The sequence below is a fragment of the Sporothrix brasiliensis genome, assembly GCF_000820605.1.
Source record: "Sporothrix brasiliensis 5110 chromosome Unknown Cont17, whole genome shotgun sequence".
In the NCBI taxonomy this organism is placed as follows: Eukaryota; Fungi; Ascomycota; class Sordariomycetes; order Ophiostomatales; family Ophiostomataceae; genus Sporothrix; species Sporothrix brasiliensis.
Window position 1 is genome coordinate 379,065 of NW_024467136.1, and position 21,102 is coordinate 400,166.

A 21,102-nucleotide genomic window follows, 5' to 3' on the forward strand; every position below is an offset into this window, starting at 1 on the left:
CTACCCAAAGAGGGACAATGGATGAGATCACGAAGCGAGAAACGAGCTCACGGACGTGGGGATGCCGCGTGGGAAGCAAGCCAGGGCACTGCTGCGCGTGGGGATGGTTGCACTGACTGACGGGATGCGGATAGCGGAGTACTGGCCGTCGAGGCCAAGACAAAAGAAGACGCAAGGAAGTCAAAGGACTGCCGTGTTGCGCGGACTGTGCTTTCTAAGCTCACAGCAGAGGTACAGTATCCGTGTTCTCGTTTGTTTTGCTTGTCGTTCCGAATTATCCAGTGCACCTGCATGATGTCTAGACGGCATACGTTCAAGTCAGTTTACCTTCTCTTATCTGCTCGAAGTAATTGGAGTTGCCCTGCCAAGGCGTGTTGTCGTATCGGTCCTGTTGCATCCTTCTTCGAACCGAGCCCATGCCCTCGCTTGCAGTCTCCCTCCGGACCCTCTGATGGTCCTTTCAGAGCACATGGCCGTTTGTTGTTGCGTGTGGCCTGCCGTACGACAGCGTCCACTGTATCTCTGCGCTCCCTCACCTGCATGAGAGTCTGCTGTACAAAACCGATCGGATAGCTTCCGGTGGAGGAGAGGGACAGAGGAAGCAGAGGAAGCAGAGGACACAGACACAGGACACGATGTGAGAGGCACACACGGTGCACACGACATGAACTGCGCACGGCGTGTCTTGTAGATGGGTCGCTGGTCGAACCGGTGCCACCGACAAACAAGGTCCACCGGTACGTGGCTGTCGCTTGTTTCCCTGCAGCAGCAATCCGGCCTGTGCAAGTAAATATTGTATGCAGACAGAATACGGAAAGGCGAGTCGACGGCGCAATATGTCGTACATACTAGATAATGAAGTACATCAGCAATATGGCAACGGGAATGAGATCGACTTGATGCTGTCTCTTTTGTCTCTTTTGTTCTTGACCTGACGACGTCGCCGTCAGGACTGCTGGAAAATCCACACTGGCACACTCGTTTCTCGTCTCTCATGGTATCCATGCCTGTCTCTGTTCTCCTGTTCGTGTCTGCCTTGCCTGCCAGACGGTCTGTCCCACGCCGCGGGGTGTCTTTCAGCTGCTGCGACAAGGCCGCGACGATGCCACGCCGTTCGTTGCCTCCCACGCCGGCCGCCACGGTTTACGTACTCTTTACCGACGCCTATTATGTACCCCGTACGACACGTACTATGATTGATATGTCAGGAAGTCATAAAGGACAAAGCTAGCCCTCTGTGGAACAGTGGAAAACAGTATGAAGAGCGCCCCGAGCGGCAACTCTGAACTGAAAGATGGCAAGTGTCGATGTTCCAGAGCAGCTGTCCAAGGTATCCGTCTCTGCAGAACTGCCGACGGTAGCCTTTTGGTCACACCTCGTATGGTTTCGTGTCTTCTGTAGTCGCGCGCCCGCCGTCTGTTGCTGCACGTTCTGTTGCACGACCTTTTATCGGGAAAGGTGGGACAAATTCAAGGGAGGTATGCCGCACGCTACAGCACAAAGTATAGCACTGTGCAGCCTGTTACTCTCCGCAGGCAGACTGGACATGTGCTGAAATGCCAGTGGCGGTTCTACGCAGAAAAGCCGCACAAGGCACACAAAACGCACAATGCACTCAAAGCTGGATCCGATCCCCTTTTCTGGTCATCTGCATTGCCATCATGAAATGCCGTCAGTCGCATAAACAGCGCAGAACGTTTGCCTCCTGGGCAAGGCCACAACCGCAAAAACCACGCGGACCCACTGAGCCACTGTCGTACTGTTCAGCACTGCCGTAGACTAAGACTCCTGTAAGACGCTAATCTGTTCACCCACTAACCAGCCAAGCCGCTGAGCCTTCGGCGCAAATCGCGCAGAGTTTAAAAATCAACATTGCGGCGGCCAGTGCAGAAAGACGACAGCCTAACCCAAACACGCTTAGCGCTCAGCGACCCGTGCTGCCCCTCAACCACCCACTAACAGGTGCTAACAGCTACTAAAATCGAATGCCGTCAGAGCGCGGCGCTACCTGGCGCCTGGAATGCCTGTGGGCTGTTTTTGCATCAGCAGGAACGTTAATCTTCAGCGGTAGCCCTTGTCGTTGCCTTCTTTGAGTGTAAGTCACAATTGGCATTGGCAGTTGTCAACTCTGAACCGCAACTCGGTGACGCTTCCTCGGATGTCTCGAACAGTCGACGTGTCTGCAGATGCTGCATGTCGTACGACATATCGTAGACATTGAAGTAGAGATACCGCCAAGTCCTGTGTACTCGCAGGCGACGCGAAAAAAAAGGAAAGAAAAGCAAATAAATAAATACAAACGCAAAAAGAAACAAAAAGCAAGAGACAATCCTTCAAACTGGGAACAAGACCTGCCCTCGTTGCTAAACAAGCTCACATCTATGCATTTCCGTGTCTCCGTGCATGCTCTGCTCTTCACAACGTCCCATTGCCCCATCTACTTCACACCCTCCATCATGGAATGCGTTTCAAACAGTCTACCTGCACCCCCTCTTCTTCGACTTCTTCTTCGTCGTCCACTTTGCCTTTGCGAGATACGATTTCGCCTCCACTGCCCCTATCAAGTATTGCCGCCCTTTCTTCCTCCTTTCAGCACTCCGTACTGTATCGTCGATCTGCTCGAGTCACTCCACCCACGCCCCTCCCTTGCCTCCATTCTCGACTCACTTTCTGCCCTCCACCACGCCCATCATCACATCACACTAGTATAGCGTCTTAGTCTCCGACGGCCGAGTCCTCGTAGCGTAGAAGAAAGAGGGGCCATCTCCCTCTGCTCGTGTCGAGTCGTTGCAGATATAAGAAGGCCGTCTCCCCCTCTTTCCAGGTCCTTCATTTCCCCCTTCATCACCAAGTCGACCACAAGACACATATCTTCCGCCTTTGATAACAACTCCAACAACATCAACTCATCGTCAAAGATCCTTTGACGTTGCCCACCATTCTCTCTCTTACGAGTTAAACCACCCCCCACCCACAACCAACCGTCAAAATGAAGGGCGAGTGCGGCTGCTCTGGCACCTCCTCCTGCAACTGCGGCTCTGACTGTATGTTCTTGACTGTTCCACGACGATGTATACACAATACAATCGAATCCTAACATATCTAGGCTCTTGCTCCAGCTGCGGCAAATAAATAACGTCGACACTCCAACCATGTCGACGGTGCGCTGATGCACTGTTGATGCTCGGCCCCGAGGCCGTTTTCCATTCCTACCAAACCGAACCACATCCGTAGATTGGAGATCGGAGATGGGACGGGTGACGGACTGCGGGTGCTAGCGCTCATTGTGCTGTCGTTTTGTTTATGACCTGCTTTTGTTTCGACTTTCAATTTGGAATTTAGTTTGGAAATTTACAAACAAATTTGCGACTGTCGACCTTGTCTGTGGGATTTATTGCACTGCAAATGTGACCCGATACAAAAGACACACGTAGATTGACGAGACATACGCCGACTCCAAGAAGAGAATGATAATGAGCAGAAGCAAAAACATCCAATGAAATGAAAGGATTTTCTTTTTTAAAAAACTGCAACGACACAAACGGAGAGATAAAACGGCAAACCGCCACATTCCACATTAACACTCGATCCTCGGCTCCATTCCAGAATTGTCGCCCGCCCAGTCACGGAATACACGGCGGACAAAGGCAAAAAAGGCGTCGACGTCGGCTGTGTTGGAAGCGATGCCAAAGGACACGCGGACGGCGCCGGTGACGGGCCAGTCGCTGTTGTCTCTGGTTGCAGATGCCGATGCAGTCGACGTCGTCGACGTAGTGGACGCAGCCGACGGCGTCGGTACAGACGACGGCTGGGGCGATGAGACCTCCTCCTCCTCCGACGCCTGCGTCACCGTTCCGTCTTCATACCCACTGTCTGGCCGCGTCCAATCCCGCGCCACGTGGGCGGCGGGACCAGCCACCGCGGCGCTGTTCAACGCCTGCAACGTCTCGCCGCCCGCGCTCCGCATGGCCAACGCCTGCAGCTTCAGCATGTCCGCCCAGGTATACTGCAGCGCCGCCTCTCCGGCGCCCGGGTTGCAGAAGCATCCCGTCCGCAGGGAGATGCGCGCCTTGGCCGCTTCCCGCGCCACGATGCGCTCGTCCACGACCACGCCCGCCGTATTCAACACGTTGAACGTCACCGTCCCGCCGCGGTTGCTGCCGTCGGGCAGGCAGTGCGGCGGACCGTAGAGGCGCACCATCGGGCGGCCGTTGCTGTGCCGCAGGACGACCAGCCGGTCCAGGAACCAGCCCGTCAGGCAGCGGACGCGGACGGACACCAGCGCGAGCCTGTCCGCCGGCGTGTCCATTTGTGTGTCCCCCTCGCCTCGCTTGGCGTCGTCGCTGCCGCCTCTGCCGCACGCGAGGGCGGCCCCCCCGCGCGCGGCATTGAGCCACTGGAGGCCCACGCCCACGTCCGGGATCGACTGGAAATTCACCGTGCCGTCCTCAAACTGCGCCTCGACGCGGTGCGCCGGTGTGTGCCAGTGCAGCCCCACGCTGACGGCCCGGATGGTGCCGCCCGAAAACCACGGCCGGTCCAGCCGTCCCAGCGCTTCGCGCCGCGCCACCAGACAGCCCACGCCGGTCGGGTAGCCAAACAGCTTGTACCAGCTGACCAGCACAAAGTCCGGGTGCACGCGGGATAGGTCGAGCCGCGACGTCGGCAGGTAGGCCGCGGCGTCCAGCAAGACGTCGTAGCCGCGGCGCTGGGCGGCGGCGATCCAGTCCAGGGAGTGGCGGACACCGGAAAAGTTGCTTTGGGCCGGGTAGGCAAAGAGGCCGCGGTCGTGGGGGTGGTCAAAGGAGGACGGGGCGGTGGTGGTGCTGTTTGGAGTTATGGTGATGTCACCAACGCCGTCGTCCTCAGCCTCGACGTCCTTTTCGTCCATGTCCGCCTTCCCGTCCAAGAGTCCACAAAAGACGCTGCTAAAGAACCGCTGCCATCCGTTCGGCGTTGGTTTGGATGCTCGCCGCGAGCTTGCCGTTGGTCCGGCCTCTGGCGCCAGGACGTCCATCAGCACCGTCTCGTCCACATCCATGTCCGGCATCCGACACGGCACATACTGCGTTGCGACGCCCTGCCGCCGGGCGTATTCCCGCAGCCCGTGGAGGGAGTTGTGGTTGTCGGCCGTCAACACGAGCCGCCTTTGCGCGCGGCCCCGTCGCCCGGACCGAGTCCCAGTCCTTGGTTTCGTCCTCGTGCTCGTCGATGTGGGCCCCCAGCGGTACGCCTCGCCCACAAGACGCGCCGCGCCCGTGGCATTCGCGGTAAAGACGACGGCATACTCGTCCGGCGACGCTCCAAAGTGCTCCAGGATCTGCGTCCGCGTCGCCTCCACCAAGGCCGTGGCACACTCGCTCGTGGGGCTCACCGAGTGCGGGTTGCCCAGCACCAACGACGTCTGCCGCTCGGCGTGCGCGCGGTGTTGGCTGCGGGCGGCCAGTCCGCTGCCCGTGTAGTCGAGGTACACGTGGTGCTGTTCGTCGAGGTAGCTGTAGTCGGTCTGCCGCAGCGTGTCGAGGCAGGCCGTCGAGCCGTACTCGGGGTAGGCGTCCAGGATGGACATTGTGGGGGTGGGAGAAAAAAGAAGGACAGGAAGAGCGTGCGTTTAAAGACAGTCAAGAGAAGGGAATAAACGAAGTGATGGTGTGAGAAGGGAAGACAGAAACACGCCGCGTGTCCAGTGTCAGGTAGACACGCGGTGGTCAGCCGAAAGAAGGATGGGGATGAGAGGGAAGCCCTACTGCCTTATTGCCAGTGAAAAATGACGAAGAAAATGAGAAATAAAATAAAAATAAAAATAAAAATAAATGATAACTAGGACATCAACCAAGAAGACGGAAGAATGACAAAATAGAAGGAAGTGGGTGTGTATGGAACGCAGCAGCAAATGATAACTGGCAGGTAGAGCCGCGAGGGAAGAGGGTGGCCAGGAAACGCAAAGGGGATGGCCACACCATGTTATACACGCATCGAAGGAGCCGACATGCACAAAAGAGGCAGGCTGATGCCACCTCCTAAGGCCTTGATGAGACCTACTTGGGATCCCCAGCTGGCCAAATTGGTCGATCTCAGCCATGGCACTGCCGCTTACACGACTCGACCTGACCTAGACTGGACTGAACGAAACGCCTCTCGGCGACGTTCATCACACACCTCCGTCTACACCATCGTCTCCGAAAAAGGAAGAGTGGACGGCGATGTTGATGCACGAGTTGTGGGCCAGTAGGACACGCCAGCTGGCCTCTACGACGACCACCGGTGAAGATTGCTCCATGACGGGAATCCAACGGAAGTTCCGTATAGTGACGATGCGGTGACGACAAAGGGGCGGTGGCTGAAAGTTGGAAGGGGAACGCAAAGGGGAAGACGAGCCGACGACGAGACAACGAGACGACGAGACGACGAGACGACCAGAAGGGAAAGGTCGGCGGGGAAGCGAAAAGCGAAGCCGGAGGGTGGGAGGATGATGAGAAGGGGTGGGGGAGGAAGAGAAGAGAGGAGACGAGTGGACGAAGAGTGGACGAAGAGTGGACGAAGATGAAAGGAATACATTGCATTACAGATGCAGAAGGCATACCAGTTCCGTCACAGGAGAGTCATGTCCAAATCAAGCCTACGAATTCAAAATTGGTGGTTGAATCGACCATGGTGGACATATCGTCGCCCGCACGTCTTCATTTTTGTGACCTCGTTTAACAGGTATGGACATTCCAGTTATCAACAGATGTTGGAGGTTTTGCGTAACGTTGTGATAATATGATGTGTTGAGATTGTTCGGGAGACTGTTGGCGACTGGCGTGAGCTGCTCGACTGTTCACCTTTCACCTGATCACCCCTTACTTTGCACACGTATAACGGGACCACTTGGCGAGACGATGCATAGACAGGATGCGGGCATCTCGCCGACATAGCCGTCGAGAAGCAGATGAGCAGAGAAACGAAAAGGAAAATAGAGAGAACGAAAAAGAAAATAGAGAAAACCCGAAAAAGAAAATAAGTCTGAGCTGGCAACACCCACGGAGACGGAGAAGCTGATATGTAGTGCGGAACTCAAAGAGGGTGTGAAGGATTCCACAAGACGAAGCAAAAGAAGAGGCTGAGTGTCGTGTTTCGATTTGGAATCCCAGACTGGACGTGGTGATGGCTTTGGCAGAAGAATGGGTAGGATTGGGGGCCATGTTGACAGCAAGAAATGGGGAGACAAACAAAGAAGAACATGATGCGGGACCAAATGCGAGACCGAACACTTGAACCAACAGGAGAAGACGATCAAAGGAAAAGGTTAAGCAGGAAAGTCTTGCATTCGTGATCAGCATATCCAATATGGAAATACACCGTCGTGTTTGAACATAAACAATGAGGAACGAGACGAGATATCGAGTATCTGCCGAACCAGACTCGGCACCGGCCCTGGACAATGTCCTTACCACTTCGTTAATGGCTTCTGTCCACGTTTATTTTTACAAAATAAGAAGGGGTGTCATCTTTACGGATGCCGTGTACAAAGGCTCGCCGCCTCCTCTTCCTCTTCCTACAGCGCTGCTCACCTCTACAGGATTTGGTAGTGTGCCTTGTCTCGCCGCTGCCTTGTTGCACGGCTTCGGGCCGCCGTGTACAAGATCGTCTTTTTGAGGCAGACGGGCAGCCGAGCATCTGCGAGCTGCGAGCTGAAAACTGAAAACTGAAAACTAAAAGCGAAAACTGAGAGGAAGACGAGCTGATATGCTCAACGGTGGATACGGCTGTGCTGTCGTGGAGATCCTCATAGCCCTAAACGGGGCTGTTGTCGAGATGCCCACTGAACAACAGTCCAATACGCTTATGTACATGGCCGCCAATGGTGTTGCATAAAATTGACCCGCGTCTTGGAGAGACAACGCAGCAAGTCAACCTGCACGTTGATGCTTCTGGTTTAGCGGAACTATTATTGCATGCAAGCAGCACTCGCGGCCGCACCGTGCTATTTTTATGGGGCGGCACATATATTTACTTTTTTTCCCCCCTCTTCTTATACAGCCATTGTTGAAGAGTAAAATGTCCCGTCTTGCCATCACATGGTGCATGCATGCTCGGGTCGTAGTCTTCTTTGAGGCAAAAGATGCTACCAGTACGTCCCATTCTCATATACGTAGGACCGGGATGACTCTCTACTCTCGATGCTTGACACTTGACACTTGGTCATATGTACGAAAAGGCCTTCAAACTTTTAAGACGGGGAAGCATGGCCACCGGAATAGGCGTGAAACAAACATCGGGAAGACATCGAGTGCAAGCCTTGTGGGGTATGACACGAGGCAGGGATGAACCTTGTCGGTGGGAAGAGAGGAGAAGGGTAGTCAACAATGAGTTGCAGAAATAACTGTTTTAAGGCTGGCCGGGACACATGGTAATTTTTGTTTTGTTTTGTTTTATTTCATTTTTGCTTTAGATGCATCCTTTGTATCGTTTATTTCAGTATTCGGGTCAGTATTTAGATGAATTGAAAATAGGACAGAGGCTGCCTCTCGATTCTTGCATGTCTGCTGTAATTCAAAAAGTTCCCCCAAAAAGGTGTATTTTCCGGGCATCCCAGATACCAGGTTCACTCGAGTTCTGCTGTTCTGCGCACAAGATTCTCCAAGCAAAACGCACACACATGCACACACAAAAGGACCGAATGACATCAAAGCCTCGGTCATGCTACACTCCCATTCAACGGGAGGGAAGGCAATGCTACGGTGCAGTGTGTAGGCCTCAAAGGCAGCGCCTTGCAAGTCAAGAGGGTGCCACGGGAGAGAACCAGACAATGGACGAGAACTAGACAATGAAAAGGTAATCTTGCCACGGCACCTCGTGGCAACTCCGCAGTCTGTGTGTCGTGTCCTTCTCTGTGTCTGTGCGAGTCTTCAAACGCCGCAGCGGACAGGGATAACTATAAAAATACCCGGTAAGAGCAACGCCCCGTGGTGTAGGAGGAGCAAGAAGAAATAGATTGAGACGGCGCAAACGACATAATGACAGCCAGCTGTACGCTGTCAGCCGCCACCAGATGCACGACTCGAATAGACAGACGCCACTGCTTGTCTCTCCTTACGGGGCACAAGCTTGGTACCCGTAGCTGCCGTCGTATCGTGCTGTCAAACAGCTGGGCGCTTTTGTACTTTCTGGTGAACGACAACATACCATTTAAAATGAAGTAAAAAACAGGCGCAGGCTGCAAAACATCCCGTCTGACGGAAGGCCCGTACGATCAACCGCAAAACATAAGGCAAAGGGGCAGTAGACTGACATGCTCAAAACAGAGCATCACGGCCCGGTCAGTGTTTGCGCTGGGCTTCTGAAAAGTCGGGTGACAGGCGCATAGCCACAGACAAAGCATCCCAAAATATTCCGTCCCGTCCGAGGTCGACCACAGACTTCCGCTGCATGCGCCTTTCGCTTACGACTTTCCACCCTGCTGGCTAACTTTAGCACACCGGGTCCCATATTTCTGTGGCTGCTCAACTGCAGAGTTACCTTGCAGCACGCGCAACCAGGAAAGGGAACGAAAGGCACGGAAATGCAATACATGCAAGGCAGGCTGGGCACTTGTTGACGGATGGTCAGTCTGCAGACGCCCGGGCTTCGCCTGCCCCCTTTGACCAAAAAGAGTCAAGAGTTTCGAGAGCAAACACAAAAGTGCCAGGTGCCGTTCTGACGTTTGACCAGGAAAACGTATCCGTTACCGGAAATGGCCAAGAATCCGCACATCTTGTCGGCGAGGATACAACTCGGACGATCAGAACGTTTGCGGATAGTGCGGAAGGACAAGCAAAAAAGAAAGAAAAGCAATGGGAAAGAAAAAAGTTAAGAAAGAGTGACAAAGCCCTAGGCAATGCAGTGGTCGGTGACATGTAGGAAGCCATCGGAACAAGAGGCACGACCGAAGACCGCCCGCCAGGATACCGGGAAATATGCAACATGCTTTTTGTTTCCTGCCAACTGCATACTGCATGCAGAAATGCTGAGAGTCCAGTTGTTTGCTCTGGCAAGGAAAGACTCGATACCGCTCACTTTTTTAGTTTTTTTTTTTTTTTTTTTTTTTTTTTTTTTTTCTTCAAATAATAATAAGTGATAACAAAATGCATTATATCGACAGTTCCCTTTCAATGTATAGATGTCATGCCCCCAGCCTCTGGGCAACGCGTGGCAAAGTTGCTGGCCTGGGTCACGGTGGAAAGCGCTGGGAAAACCGAGCACAACTCGTCGTCATACGAGGCTCACAAGCCAGCACGCTGTCGAGGTGGGACATGCCAGTTGTCGACCGTCACGATAATGACGGCGACGAGGAGATGAAGAGTAGAAAAAGAAAGTGTACAATAGTAGGAAGTGATGTCCGGTGCACGAAGAGCTAATACGACATCACGAACAACGATCACCAATGCTGCCACAGAGGCTTTCTGCAGTGTCCCCTTTGTAAGGACGGCGGATCAAGGACCACCTCTCGTGCTTGTCCTCTGACAATCCTGCTGCGCTTCGCCCTGCCTAAATTATCATACTGTGGTGGACCGTACGGTCTCGCCCTTTCGCAGCCAATTTGAGCCAACGACTTCCGGTCTCTTCAAACTTTGTCCTTGTTCGAATTGTTCCTCCTTGATACCTTTGTATCCCCTCACACGACGTCTTTTACACTGCATGTACGCGCATGTACACAGCATGCATTGCGCCGTGGGTCGGGATTCATGCGTTCTTCTTGGTTTCTGATTGCTTCGTCGTCGACATTGTTATTTTCGTAACGTGTGCCTGGTCGATCCTTTGTCTTTCGGAGGGAAGATGGAGGTGCAAACACATTCCTGTGGCCCCTGAATAGGAACGATTCTGCGCATCCTCGCCGGTTACCGTATTTAGACAAACTCGTTCGTATCCATGTCGAAATTCTGATTTTCTTGCCTGAAGGGCGCTTCCAGGTTCGTTTCAGTCCACTCGCCGAGATACAGGAGTGCTCCTGCTTTGTACGTCCTGCCACAAGAAACCTCAAACAACAGCGCCCCTTGTTCTCTGCACGACGTAGGAGGAACGAGGAATGGGCCCAAAATAACATGCTTTCAGAGGCACACACCACCTCTCACACACTGGTTCGAACCATACTGCTGACCATCAAGCAGCAGGGTCGTGGCGGAAGGATCGTTGCCGGCGCAGGCTCGTTCCGCAAACTGGCCGATGAGGGTCCGCGTCTTGAGCTAAACTGACCGGCTCGTCGGGACGTGCGGGCCACAAAAATGCCCGGTGTCCGGGTTGCACGAGGGATTTGGCAACGTCGAGGTCTTGGTGGGCGAGCGCGAGACGGGTGTCTAGCTGAGCTCCACTCTGACGGATGCGTGGTCGGCGCCTCGAGCAAGTCCACAAAGGCCACTAGACGGGGTAAAAGGGTTGTTTGGAGGAAAGCCAGCGCAACCGAGCAAGCGAACATGGCTCTTTATCTGGGCAACGACCGCCGCCGGCCACGAGTTGTTGGGCCCAAGTAGGATGAGCGCCATTGAGTGTCGAAACTGTCTCGTCCACAGGCCACAACGACAGGTCTCCCGTCTGCCAGAACGTTTCGCCAACCACTTGTGCTAGAGCTATCTTGCCATCGACCATGTCGAGGCCACCAACACGTGTCCACCTTTCGCCACCGTGCAAGGCAACCAAGATGTCGAGGACGCCATCGAAAATGCCCTTCTTTTGTTTCTCGCCGCGTGTCGACCCAGATACCAACGTCTCGTTGTGCCTTTCCCGGTGCGCGAGACACCAATGTGTACTCACTCCCGAGTGGGTTGTCGCTCGTGGCGTCGTAGGCAATGATATCGGGAACGGGTATGGCTTTGGCGGCAGCCGTGGTTCTGGCCAGCGACAACGCCGATCTCGCTGCGCGTCTTGAATTCTGGCCGGTGGTTGCAGCGGTGCGGAGCATTAGGTTTGTGTATTCCCGGAGCGTGGCATTCTTCCGTGCGCAAATGCCTTGCCCTGTGGGACGGGCGACCTTGTAGATGGCATGGCAGTCGGCCGTGACAATGAAGGCTGTGATGCTCTCGGCGGCTGGTAGATGCAAGCTTGCCAGCAGAGCCTGAATGGTCTCGTGCGCGAGAGCCGGCAGTACATGGTCGATTGAGGCCAAGCTGTGCGTTGTTGCGCGATGTCCCGCGGCAGAGAAGACGACGCCGTGAAATACCCCGAGGCAGCGGTTATTAAGGAGATCACGACATTGCTTTCTCCTGCTATCATTTCCACGGCGTCACGTGGAAACAGGTAGGAAATGTTTCCATTTGCACGTCCCAGAAGGGAAGGAGCAGAGGTCTTGGACGATGGGCTGAACACCTTATATCCAGTGATACTATCGAGGCTCATATCAGTCAATCAAATCCAATAACACTGTTTCTCGGAGCAGGCTCGTGGTTTGACTCAAATCATTTCATCATGACATTCTCCCTTCAACAAGTTAAATTGCCTAATGCCCAGGATGAGGTCAAAAAGGAACAGAGCTTCAAAGTATCGATAGCCAACGGTCAATCCGTCCTATTCCCATTTCCGCTTTGTCGTGGAGCTCTCTCTGACGCTCTGTCTCTCAGTCACAGTATCCCACGCGCTGGCCAACAAGGGCCAAGTTGTCTGAGGGTTCAAGACAGCCTCTCACTTCCCAAACACGGCATAGCAGGGGTCGGCGAATAGAGCGCATAAGACATGGGCGGCGATTGAGGATTAGCGGGGGGAGGGGACAGTCCACTGTTTACTTACAGGGGCGCATCCCTGTGTGAGAGGGGGAAGAACGATAGGAAGGAAGCAAGGAAGCAAAGGAAGAAGTGAAGGAGGGGGCAAGGAAGACAACATCGTCATCCTCACTTCTGAACACTGTGATGTCGCTGCTTACGATTGTGTGCTAATTCGTATCCATGTTTCTGAACAGCGGTATTTGAAAGCTGATTTGCCATCTGTCCGACTGTGCCTCTGTACTGTTTCGCTGTCTCTCCTCTTCGATGTCGTCCACTTTCTGTCCGCGTTACCCAGAGTGTTTGAGCAACAGCTTGTTCGCTTCCCCCACGCTTGCCGATCGTCCGTGGCCTTTTTTGCGTGTCCCTTTCTGCCTCTCGCTTGTCATTCTCTGTCTCTGTTCTGTATCGTTATCCTCGTTCCCTTCCTTATTTGGTCAGCCCGTCTGGTCACGCAGCGCAAAAGGTGGAGCACACAACAGCTGGAGAGATGCTGAGGGAAAGAGCTCTGTTTACAGAGGGGTTTGCCCCACTTGCAGGTAAGTTACTTGGTGCTTGCGGCGGCTCTGTTAGGAAAGAGCGACTGAGACGAGGCGCTGGCCGCGGATGGCCGACACGAAGAGCATTTTGAGAAATGAGTGAAATGGAGAGACAACGTTTCTCTTATTATTGAAACGTGCCGTGCTTTCAATTCAGTTTGAAAAGGAGGCAGCAAATGAATGGAGAGCGATCTGAGGGCAGGACAGACACGAGAGCGACCCAGGCCCATACTGTTCCTGAGTCTGACGTGGCAAAGCCCCGTGGCTCGTCCACCCACGGTCGCTCTTTCCTACGATGTACAGATTCTCACCAGGCCAATTCCTCTCCTTCGCACCCCACCTTACTGCATAAGACGACCAAAAGCAACAGGAGAGGGGCCGCTTGCAATGTGGGGTTGTGTGGTCTCTGCGCTGTACGCGGTGCTGCGTTTGCTGTTGCGCTCCTTCCTGTGCTGAATGCGTGCTTGTGCTTCAACATGGGTAGCTCCTTCCCGCCATGCGACTGGCTCCTGCAGAGTCCCCTCCACAGCCATTGAAAAAGGAGGCGAGCAAAGAGCGGAGTTCTCAAGACGGTAACAGAAAGCATCGCCCCAAGATGGAGACGGATCCATGATCTGAACGCATATGTGGACGTGCATCGACGCCTAACAGCTGCCGCGCCGATGGACGTGCAGATTTGTTAGTTGCCGATGGCAGAGACAGCCATTTGTGTCTGCGTGGTTAGTTCTCCATTCAAACTCACGGCTGTCCGGTTGTTCGTCGTTTGAAGGACGCTTTTGCTCCTCTCTTGTCTCGTTCTCGTTCTCGCCGTCTCGCTTTTCTTGTCCCTCGTCAATTGCCTCCCTCGTTGATTGCCTCCCCTTGTTAGCTTTCACTGTTTACGTCTTTGTTGCGCTCACTCCACTTTCTTTACAGCAATTCATTTCTTTCCTTTGCACCTTGTGCTCACTTAGCTGGATAGCAGATCTGCTATTGACACTTTTTCTTAACCAATTCCATCTATTTTACAAGCATTGAGCTGAGTGTCGAGATACGTCGTCTTGTATTCTCAGCATCCCATTGACACAGCCCAATTGACCAAGAACCTCTTCCATCGTCCCCCGTTACCCCCCACGCAACCCCACCATGGCATACCGGCGTGAACGGGACATCCATCATTCCAAAATGGATTCCACCACCGAGTACGCCAAGATGTACCAACGAGCCCAGCGGGCAGCCCGTAACGGCAGTTCGTTTTCGCCGCCGGCGTCACCCTCGCCGGCATACGAGTTCACACGACAGCACACGTGGCCAGGGCAGCCAGGGCCGCCACACCCACCAGGGAGTGGTGCCGGCAGTTATGAAGACCGGGAGAGAGGCATTCCCATCCGGGAGCGGCAACGGGATCGCGGGTGGGACCACCGCAGCCACGCCAGTCGAGACTACGATGGCCAGCACGAGCAGGAGTACGACGACCGTGGCGAGCCAGAGTATGAGTACGAGTACGAGTTCGACGGTCGGTCGTGGCAGCCGTCTGGCTCGCCGCGGACGCCACGAACAGCCGGCATGACCAGCGGCAGTAGTCTGGGCGGATCCTACGGCCGTCGCGAGCGTGACCGGGAGCGTGACCGGGAGCGAGAGCGGGAGCGGGAGCGAGAGCGAGACCATGACAGAGAACGGGAACGGGACCGGGACCGGGAAAAGGATCGTCGAGCCAAAGAGCGAGAGATTCGCGAACGCGAACGGTCACGCGAGTTGAAGTTGGAGCGAGAACGTGACGAGCGCGAGCGGCAGCGCGACCGGGATGTCTGCCGCCAGCGCATGCGTTATGCCACCGAGAACTACCCGAGGCGCCTGCGCGCCTACCTTATGCCCGTCCTCAAGAACCAGCAGGCCATGGACCACGCCACCGACATTTTTGTCAAGCTCGACCAGGACGCTCGTTACCTGACCCAGAGCGCCAACACGCTCCTGGAAAGTTTGACGGCCGTGGCCGAGGACCAGGCCACCGGCGGCAATGGGACAGGGCTCGATGACCCGGCACCTGGCACGGACGAGTCATCCGAAGACGTGACCACGACCGAAGAGAGCAGCGCTCTGGAAGACTCGGAGACGGCGGCCGAGTCCGTGAGCTCGGACGCCGACTCGGATGACAATGAACAGCAGTTTGGTTCTTTTGGCCACGGCGGCGACATGCCGAGCTTCAGCAGCCGGCGGTCTAGTCTGGCCAATGGCAGTGTAGTGGGTGGCGGTGGTCGTCGACGGAGCAGCGCGAGCCAGCGCCACAGCGGCAGCGGTGCCGACCACCAGCGCAAAGGATCCAACAGCACAACGACGGGACCAGCATCCACCACTGGTGGTGGTTCGGCCGGCGGCGGTGGCCCGCCGCCGCTCATGCACTGGAATGGATTCCGGCCGTTTGCCCTCAACAAGCACCCTGACAGTGTCAACGACCGGCGTAAATCGCTTATGGCCTTCACCCAGATTATCAGTGTCACCTTGCTGGCATCTCTGGGCGTGGACACAGGTAGCAACGGTGGTCGTGCCCGCCTGTCCACTCGAGGCTTGCTGGCTGAGCTACTGCGTGTACTCCAACCCAAGGACTACCGCGCCTACTTCCGTGCTGCAGCCCGCGTCATCTTGTTGCCCGAAGGTGGCAGCATCGTCTCACGCGCGCAGCCGCCTGATGAAATGGCCCTCGAGGCGCTCGAGCGCCAGCTGCTGGGCACGGCCAAATTTGTTCCCGGTGTGGCCACCTCGGCATCGTCGTCGCCAGCGCCCATGATGGCATGCCTGACATACACATCAGCAAATCACGGAACGATCACCCTGTATCGACTTGACATGGGCGGTGGTGGTCTTGGTGCGGAAGGCTGGCCGCGTCGCATCACGCCCGTGTCGGCCATGGCGGCCGTGCCCAAAGAATTACTGCGGCGGACAGCCCGCTCAATGCCGCCGTCGCGGCGGACTGTCCTCAAAGTTGCTGTTGCTCCGCCAAGTGGCACAGACAAGAAGAAGGACGAAAAAAGGGCTATGGGTGGACGCAGCGCGAGTATCAGCGAGGACAAGGCGAGCTCATTTGACGATGGAGACAAGGACAAGGACGATGAGAAGGAAATGGAACGGCTCCGATTCCGCTGGATATCCATGCCGCAGGACACGTCCGTTCCCCAGATTGGGCACACGTCGACCGTCGACGCGCCCGCCCTGTCCTCCAAGTTCCTGAACGCCATGGGTATGTCACGCGAGGACCGCACGTTGTCGGACGGCACGACGGCCAATACGGTGCAGGCTACACTACCGGCCATGTTTGCTTGGCTGCACACGCGCGCGGCGTACCTGACGGCCATGGATATGACCGGCCCCGAGCTCCAGCGGCCCACCGCTCCGTCTGTCTCCAAGCCAGAGAAAGCATCGCCTACGAAGGGGCGCGACCGTGATCGTCGTGACCGTGACCGCGACCGCGACCGGGAGAGGGACCGCGACTACGACGACAACGCGTCGACGTCGACGTCGACCACCGCCCAACCGTCTCGCAGCCGCATGCGCCGCGTCGTCCGTTATCAGCACGGCCCCACGCCTCTCGACCACGACGGAAAGGAGCCCACAATCGTTGTCCTGCACCCGAGCCGCGGCGACTGGGTGACGTCGTCGGTCTTTTGGACGGAGAAGAAGGAGTAGACACTCTCGAACGTTTCGATTATGCTATGTTGGAGCTTTCATGCTTTTGACGCGAATTAATGCACTTGCCAAACCCGGAACAACGTTTGAGGATGTGGTGGGAGATGTTTATTTTACCAACTACGTTTGTCATGTTCGGTAGCTTTGTTGCATTCTTTTCGCACGTTTTTTTTTCGTACGTTCTTTCTCCAACCACGTTCCAATTAATCTATTTAATAAACTTCGTTTCACAGCATGGATACAAGTCGTATGCAAAGTAGCCATAACTTATCAGGGCAGGTTGTACTGCAGTTACCGGATTTGATGTATGTCTAGTGTAAATCTGTCACAATATGCTACTTACACTGGTGTCCATCACATAAAAAGACACACCGCGAGGCCTTGCTCGAAGAAACGTCAACACCTCCCATATCAAAAGGCAAAAAGTCGGGGGTGTGGCGAGGTTCCCTGTCAGACAAGCACGCCTATTTGGCTCCTCCTCGGGTTCCTGAAGACCCGGCAAGCTAGGCTCCACGCTCCGTTCTCTTTTCCTTTTCCGTAGACCATGCGAACCCCCTTTCCCCAATCCTTCCCCTCTCCTCATGATGTGCGGAGAGCCAAAGTCTGGAGTTTTGTGCTAGCGTCTGCCCGGAGTATCGTCTGGGAGTATCTCAAGAATCATGACGCGGCGTTCCTTTTGTGTTTGAATATTTCCATTTGTGCCTTGTCGTTTCTTTTGCATTTATTTTCTATATTCTAGAAAAATACTTGATATTTTCACACGGGCAACTAAGAGAAATCCCGTCACGCGCCTTTTTGCCAGTCCTCCTGTGTAAAACCAGACTGCCCATGACGGTGTAAGTGCCACACCCGTGAGTCGCGATTATGGTAGTTATCCGCGGGATAACAATAACCGTGGCCAACTGGGATCATGACTATATAAGACCTGCTTCCAATGTTGCTGTAAAGTCGAGTAAGGGTTATTGTATTCACTGAAACCAGTCACGATCCAGCTCTGCTTTACCCGGTTTTGTTCATTTCGTCTCACTTTTCATCCACGGCTTACACGGCACCCATCCACCTTCATTACTGCTCCGGTTTCAACCACTACGACTTTTCCAACTTCCACAAGCTCCGCTCGGAATGGCCTCCCTCAAAGGCAAAGTCGTATGCGTCTCGGGCGCCGCTTCGGGCATCGGAAAGGCGACGGCCAAGCACCTGTTCTCGCTGGGCGTCAACCTGTCCCTGACAGACAACCGCAAGGAGGCCCTGGACGCGGCCGTCGAGGAGATCAAGACACAGCCCCTGGCCGACGGCGTGTCGGCTGCACCCAAGGTGTATGCCCGCGTCACGGATGTGCGGTCGTCGGCCGCGGTCAATGCCTGGATTGACGAGACAGTCAAGACGCTCGGCGGCCTCGACGGCGCCGCGAACTTGGCCGGTGTCGTCGGCAAGAACATTGGCAGGCACGACGTGACGGACCTGTCGGACGAGGAATGGGCGTTTGTCAACGACGTCAATCTGACGGGCGTGTTCTATGCGATGCGCGCCCAGCTGCGGGCCATGAAGAAGATGGGCGGCGGCACGCCGCGCAGCATTGTCAACGCGGCCAGCACGGCGGGCATCGCGGGCAACGCCAAGAACGCCAATTACAGCGCGGCCAAGCACGGCGTGGTGGGCCTGATGCGGAGTGCCGCCAAGGAAGTCGGCCGCGACAACATCCGGGTCAACTGCGTGGCGCCCGGCGTGATTGACACGCCCATGGTGCAGACGCTCTTCAAGGGGCTGGCGGACGGGATCGAGAAGATTGTGCAGGAGGGCCAGGCGCTGGGCCGGCGGGCCAACCCGACCGAGGTGGGCAAGACGATTGCCTTCTTGCTGGGAGAGGACTCGTCGGTTGTGACGATTGACGGCGGTCAGATTTGCTAGACGAAGTGCATCGCGCAGCGCATCGGATGACCAGGGAAAACACCGTTTGCGCTGTGTATACAATGAAAAGAACAATTCAATTTCCTTGATTCTATGAAGCCTCGCAACGACTATACTGCCTCACTTTGATGGTACACTTCCTTGTGGAGTTACTCATGCAGAGTCTGGACGTGCCCTCTTCAGTGCAGTTTGAGTTTCTGGAACATGTCGGCAGCAAAATCGGGTAGCCTTCGCATCAGCGACTCCACCTCGGGCACGACCCGGAAACGAATGAGAGCAGATGCACAATACTCACTCACCATGCTGCGCAGCGAGTCTCGTTTGCATGGCAACGTATTTTCGTAGGTGAACTGCACGAGACAGACTATCTGCTCCAGGCTGTCTTCTGTGACCGTGTACCATACAAGAAGTCGGTGTAGCTTTCTCAGGGCAGCGGCCTTTAGACTTTCGATGTGATGATAGTCGGCCAGAACATACATGTGGGCATGGACCATTAGGATGTTCAAGGTTCGGTTGTCCGGCCAGGCCACGTCGTCGTGGCTGCAGAGCGGATCCGGGCATTCAGTCATGAATCGACCGGTCTGACTTGTAGTGGTAGTGCCACGGTCCTTTGCATTCCTGGTTGTTGAACACATCCCATCCTTTGATTTTTCGGTCAAACTAGGCAATTTCTCGACGCCGTTGTAGTCACCCGTGTACAGAAACATGGCAAATCGGCCAAACGTCTCCTTGCTTACATCAGGCCAGACTACACACTTGCTTGCTGCTTCCTGCATATTGCCGTTCACAAGTACGTCGAGAGGGATGGATTGGGCGGCTACCAGTCCCGAGTGGAGGTGGTACTCTTTCTTTTCTGGGCCAATAATGAATTTAAATGGACTAGACGAGACAATCCTATTTGTCGGACACGTTAGTTAGTATGCAAAGTCAAAAGACGTTTATGAGGTAACAAAGGACAGACGTCTCATATAATGCAGAATCCATGGCCATTTATGAATTGTTTCGTGGAAGGTCGACAAGAAACACCCAGAAACGATGCCTTCAAAAAGTTGTGTCGTCCGTGTACGATATGTGAGAAAACAACTGCAAATCTTGGTAGAGAAAACCGTCCTATATATGTTTGAAAACGCCGTTTGTAATAGTCAGCCGAAACAGGGCGACAAACAGCCTGCCAGTCATTCACTTGGATACATTTGGAGTACACTGACTTCAACAGTTCACAGCATAATGATTTACTTACACCAGCTAGGGTTCATCTCATCAATTCAATAACATGATATATGTACATTTTACAGAGAATATAACTGGTTTAATACAACCATCGTCTTGCGCGCATCATTCTACGACACCCTCCGTGAAATACTCGGGCGACAGCGAGAGCCGGTCTCGGATGACCAGCACAATGTTGCGCCAGTCAGCCATTGCTCCTTGGCCAACGTCGCCACATGCAAGTCCTTTGCTGCAGGTGTTTGTCAGCATCTCGTCCAGGACACCAGACAAAGCATGACATGCACACATAAACTTACCTCTGGGGCAACAACACTTCGAACCAGCCTGTTGGCTGTGCCTCGTCCGTCTCGCGTTCGCCGTCCTCGTCCGTCGTAGCCACTTGTGGCGGCTTCACGCCCCATGTGTCCCGCAGCGTCGCCAGCTGCCGCGCCGTCAGCGGGTGGTTCCACATGGCCGTGTTCATGCTGGGCGCCACCAGGATCCGCTTGCCCAGCGCCGGATCCGTCTCCCACGCACGGATCACGCTGGTGAGCAGCGTATCGCACAGACCGTTGGCGATTTTGGCGAGCAGGTTCGCCGACAGCGGCGCCACGACCAGCAAATCGGCCCAGCGGCGGAGCTCGATGTGCAGGATAGGCGCCCCGCGTGTCCAGGGCGGATTCCACTCGTCGACCTCGCCGACATAGACGGCGTCGACGTTTGGGAGTCCTCGCAAAGCGGCAGACTCGACGGCGGGCTGCTCAGCGGCTTGGCCCTGCAAAAACTGAGCGGCGCTGGGCGTCAGGATAATCCGGATAGATAGGTTTGGCACGCGCGAGAAAGCAGCGGCGATCAAGGGCAGCTTGATCGTGGCGACAGAGCCGCTGGCCGCGAGCAGAAGATGTGTCTTTCCGTCATGGATGGCGGCGGCAACCTCCGCAGCCGCCGACGGCCGGTCCGGCCCTGTTGTTGCTGAAGACATGGAGTGTATTTTTGTCGTATATACGTCAACGTATTCGGGAAACAGACGTCATAATGTATGTCGCGGGCAAGAAATATCATTGTCATTTCAGTCG

The 21,102-nt window shown here is 55.0% G+C and overlaps 5 protein-coding genes across 5 annotated transcripts; 2 read left to right on the plus strand and 3 right to left on the minus strand.

Moving 5' to 3' along the window:
- Positions 1–3,577: 3,577 nt before the first annotated feature.
- SPBR_02516 (molybdenum cofactor sulfurase) lies at positions 3,578–5,569 on the minus strand (the record flags this gene model as incomplete). Its single annotated transcript, XM_040760819.1, has 1 exon — positions 3,578–5,569. The coding sequence occupies one exon, from the start codon at positions 5,567–5,569 to the stop codon at positions 3,578–3,580; it is 1,992 nt and encodes a 663-aa protein (XP_040620103.1).
- Positions 5,570–14,374: 8,805 nt separating this feature from the next.
- Positions 14,375–16,909, plus strand: SPBR_02374 (uncharacterized protein; the record flags this gene model as incomplete). The annotated part of the gene is made up of 1 exon (XM_040760677.1): positions 14,375–16,909. One exon carries the CDS (start codon positions 14,375–14,377, stop codon positions 16,907–16,909), a length of 2,535 nt encoding a protein of 844 aa, XP_040620104.1.
- Positions 16,910–18,031: 1,122 nt separating this feature from the next.
- SPBR_03179 (uncharacterized protein) lies at positions 18,032–18,817 on the plus strand (the record flags this gene model as incomplete). Its single annotated transcript, XM_040761482.1, has 1 exon — positions 18,032–18,817. One exon carries the CDS (start codon positions 18,032–18,034, stop codon positions 18,815–18,817), a length of 786 nt encoding a protein of 261 aa, XP_040620105.1.
- A 179-nt stretch (positions 18,818–18,996) lies between these two features.
- On the minus strand, positions 18,997–19,593 carry SPBR_09139 (uncharacterized protein; the record flags this gene model as incomplete). The annotated part of the gene is made up of 1 exon (XM_040767265.1): positions 18,997–19,593. The coding sequence occupies one exon, from the start codon at positions 19,591–19,593 to the stop codon at positions 18,997–18,999; it is 597 nt and encodes a 198-aa protein (XP_040620106.1).
- A 559-nt stretch (positions 19,594–20,152) lies between these two features.
- Positions 20,153–21,008, minus strand: SPBR_03139 (phosphopantothenoylcysteine decarboxylase; the record flags this gene model as incomplete). Its single annotated transcript, XM_040761442.1, has 2 exons — positions 20,153–20,276; positions 20,344–21,008. 2 exons carry the CDS (start codon positions 21,006–21,008, stop codon positions 20,153–20,155), a joined length of 789 nt encoding a protein of 262 aa, XP_040620107.1.
- Between the last annotated feature and the right edge of the window lie 94 nt (positions 21,009–21,102).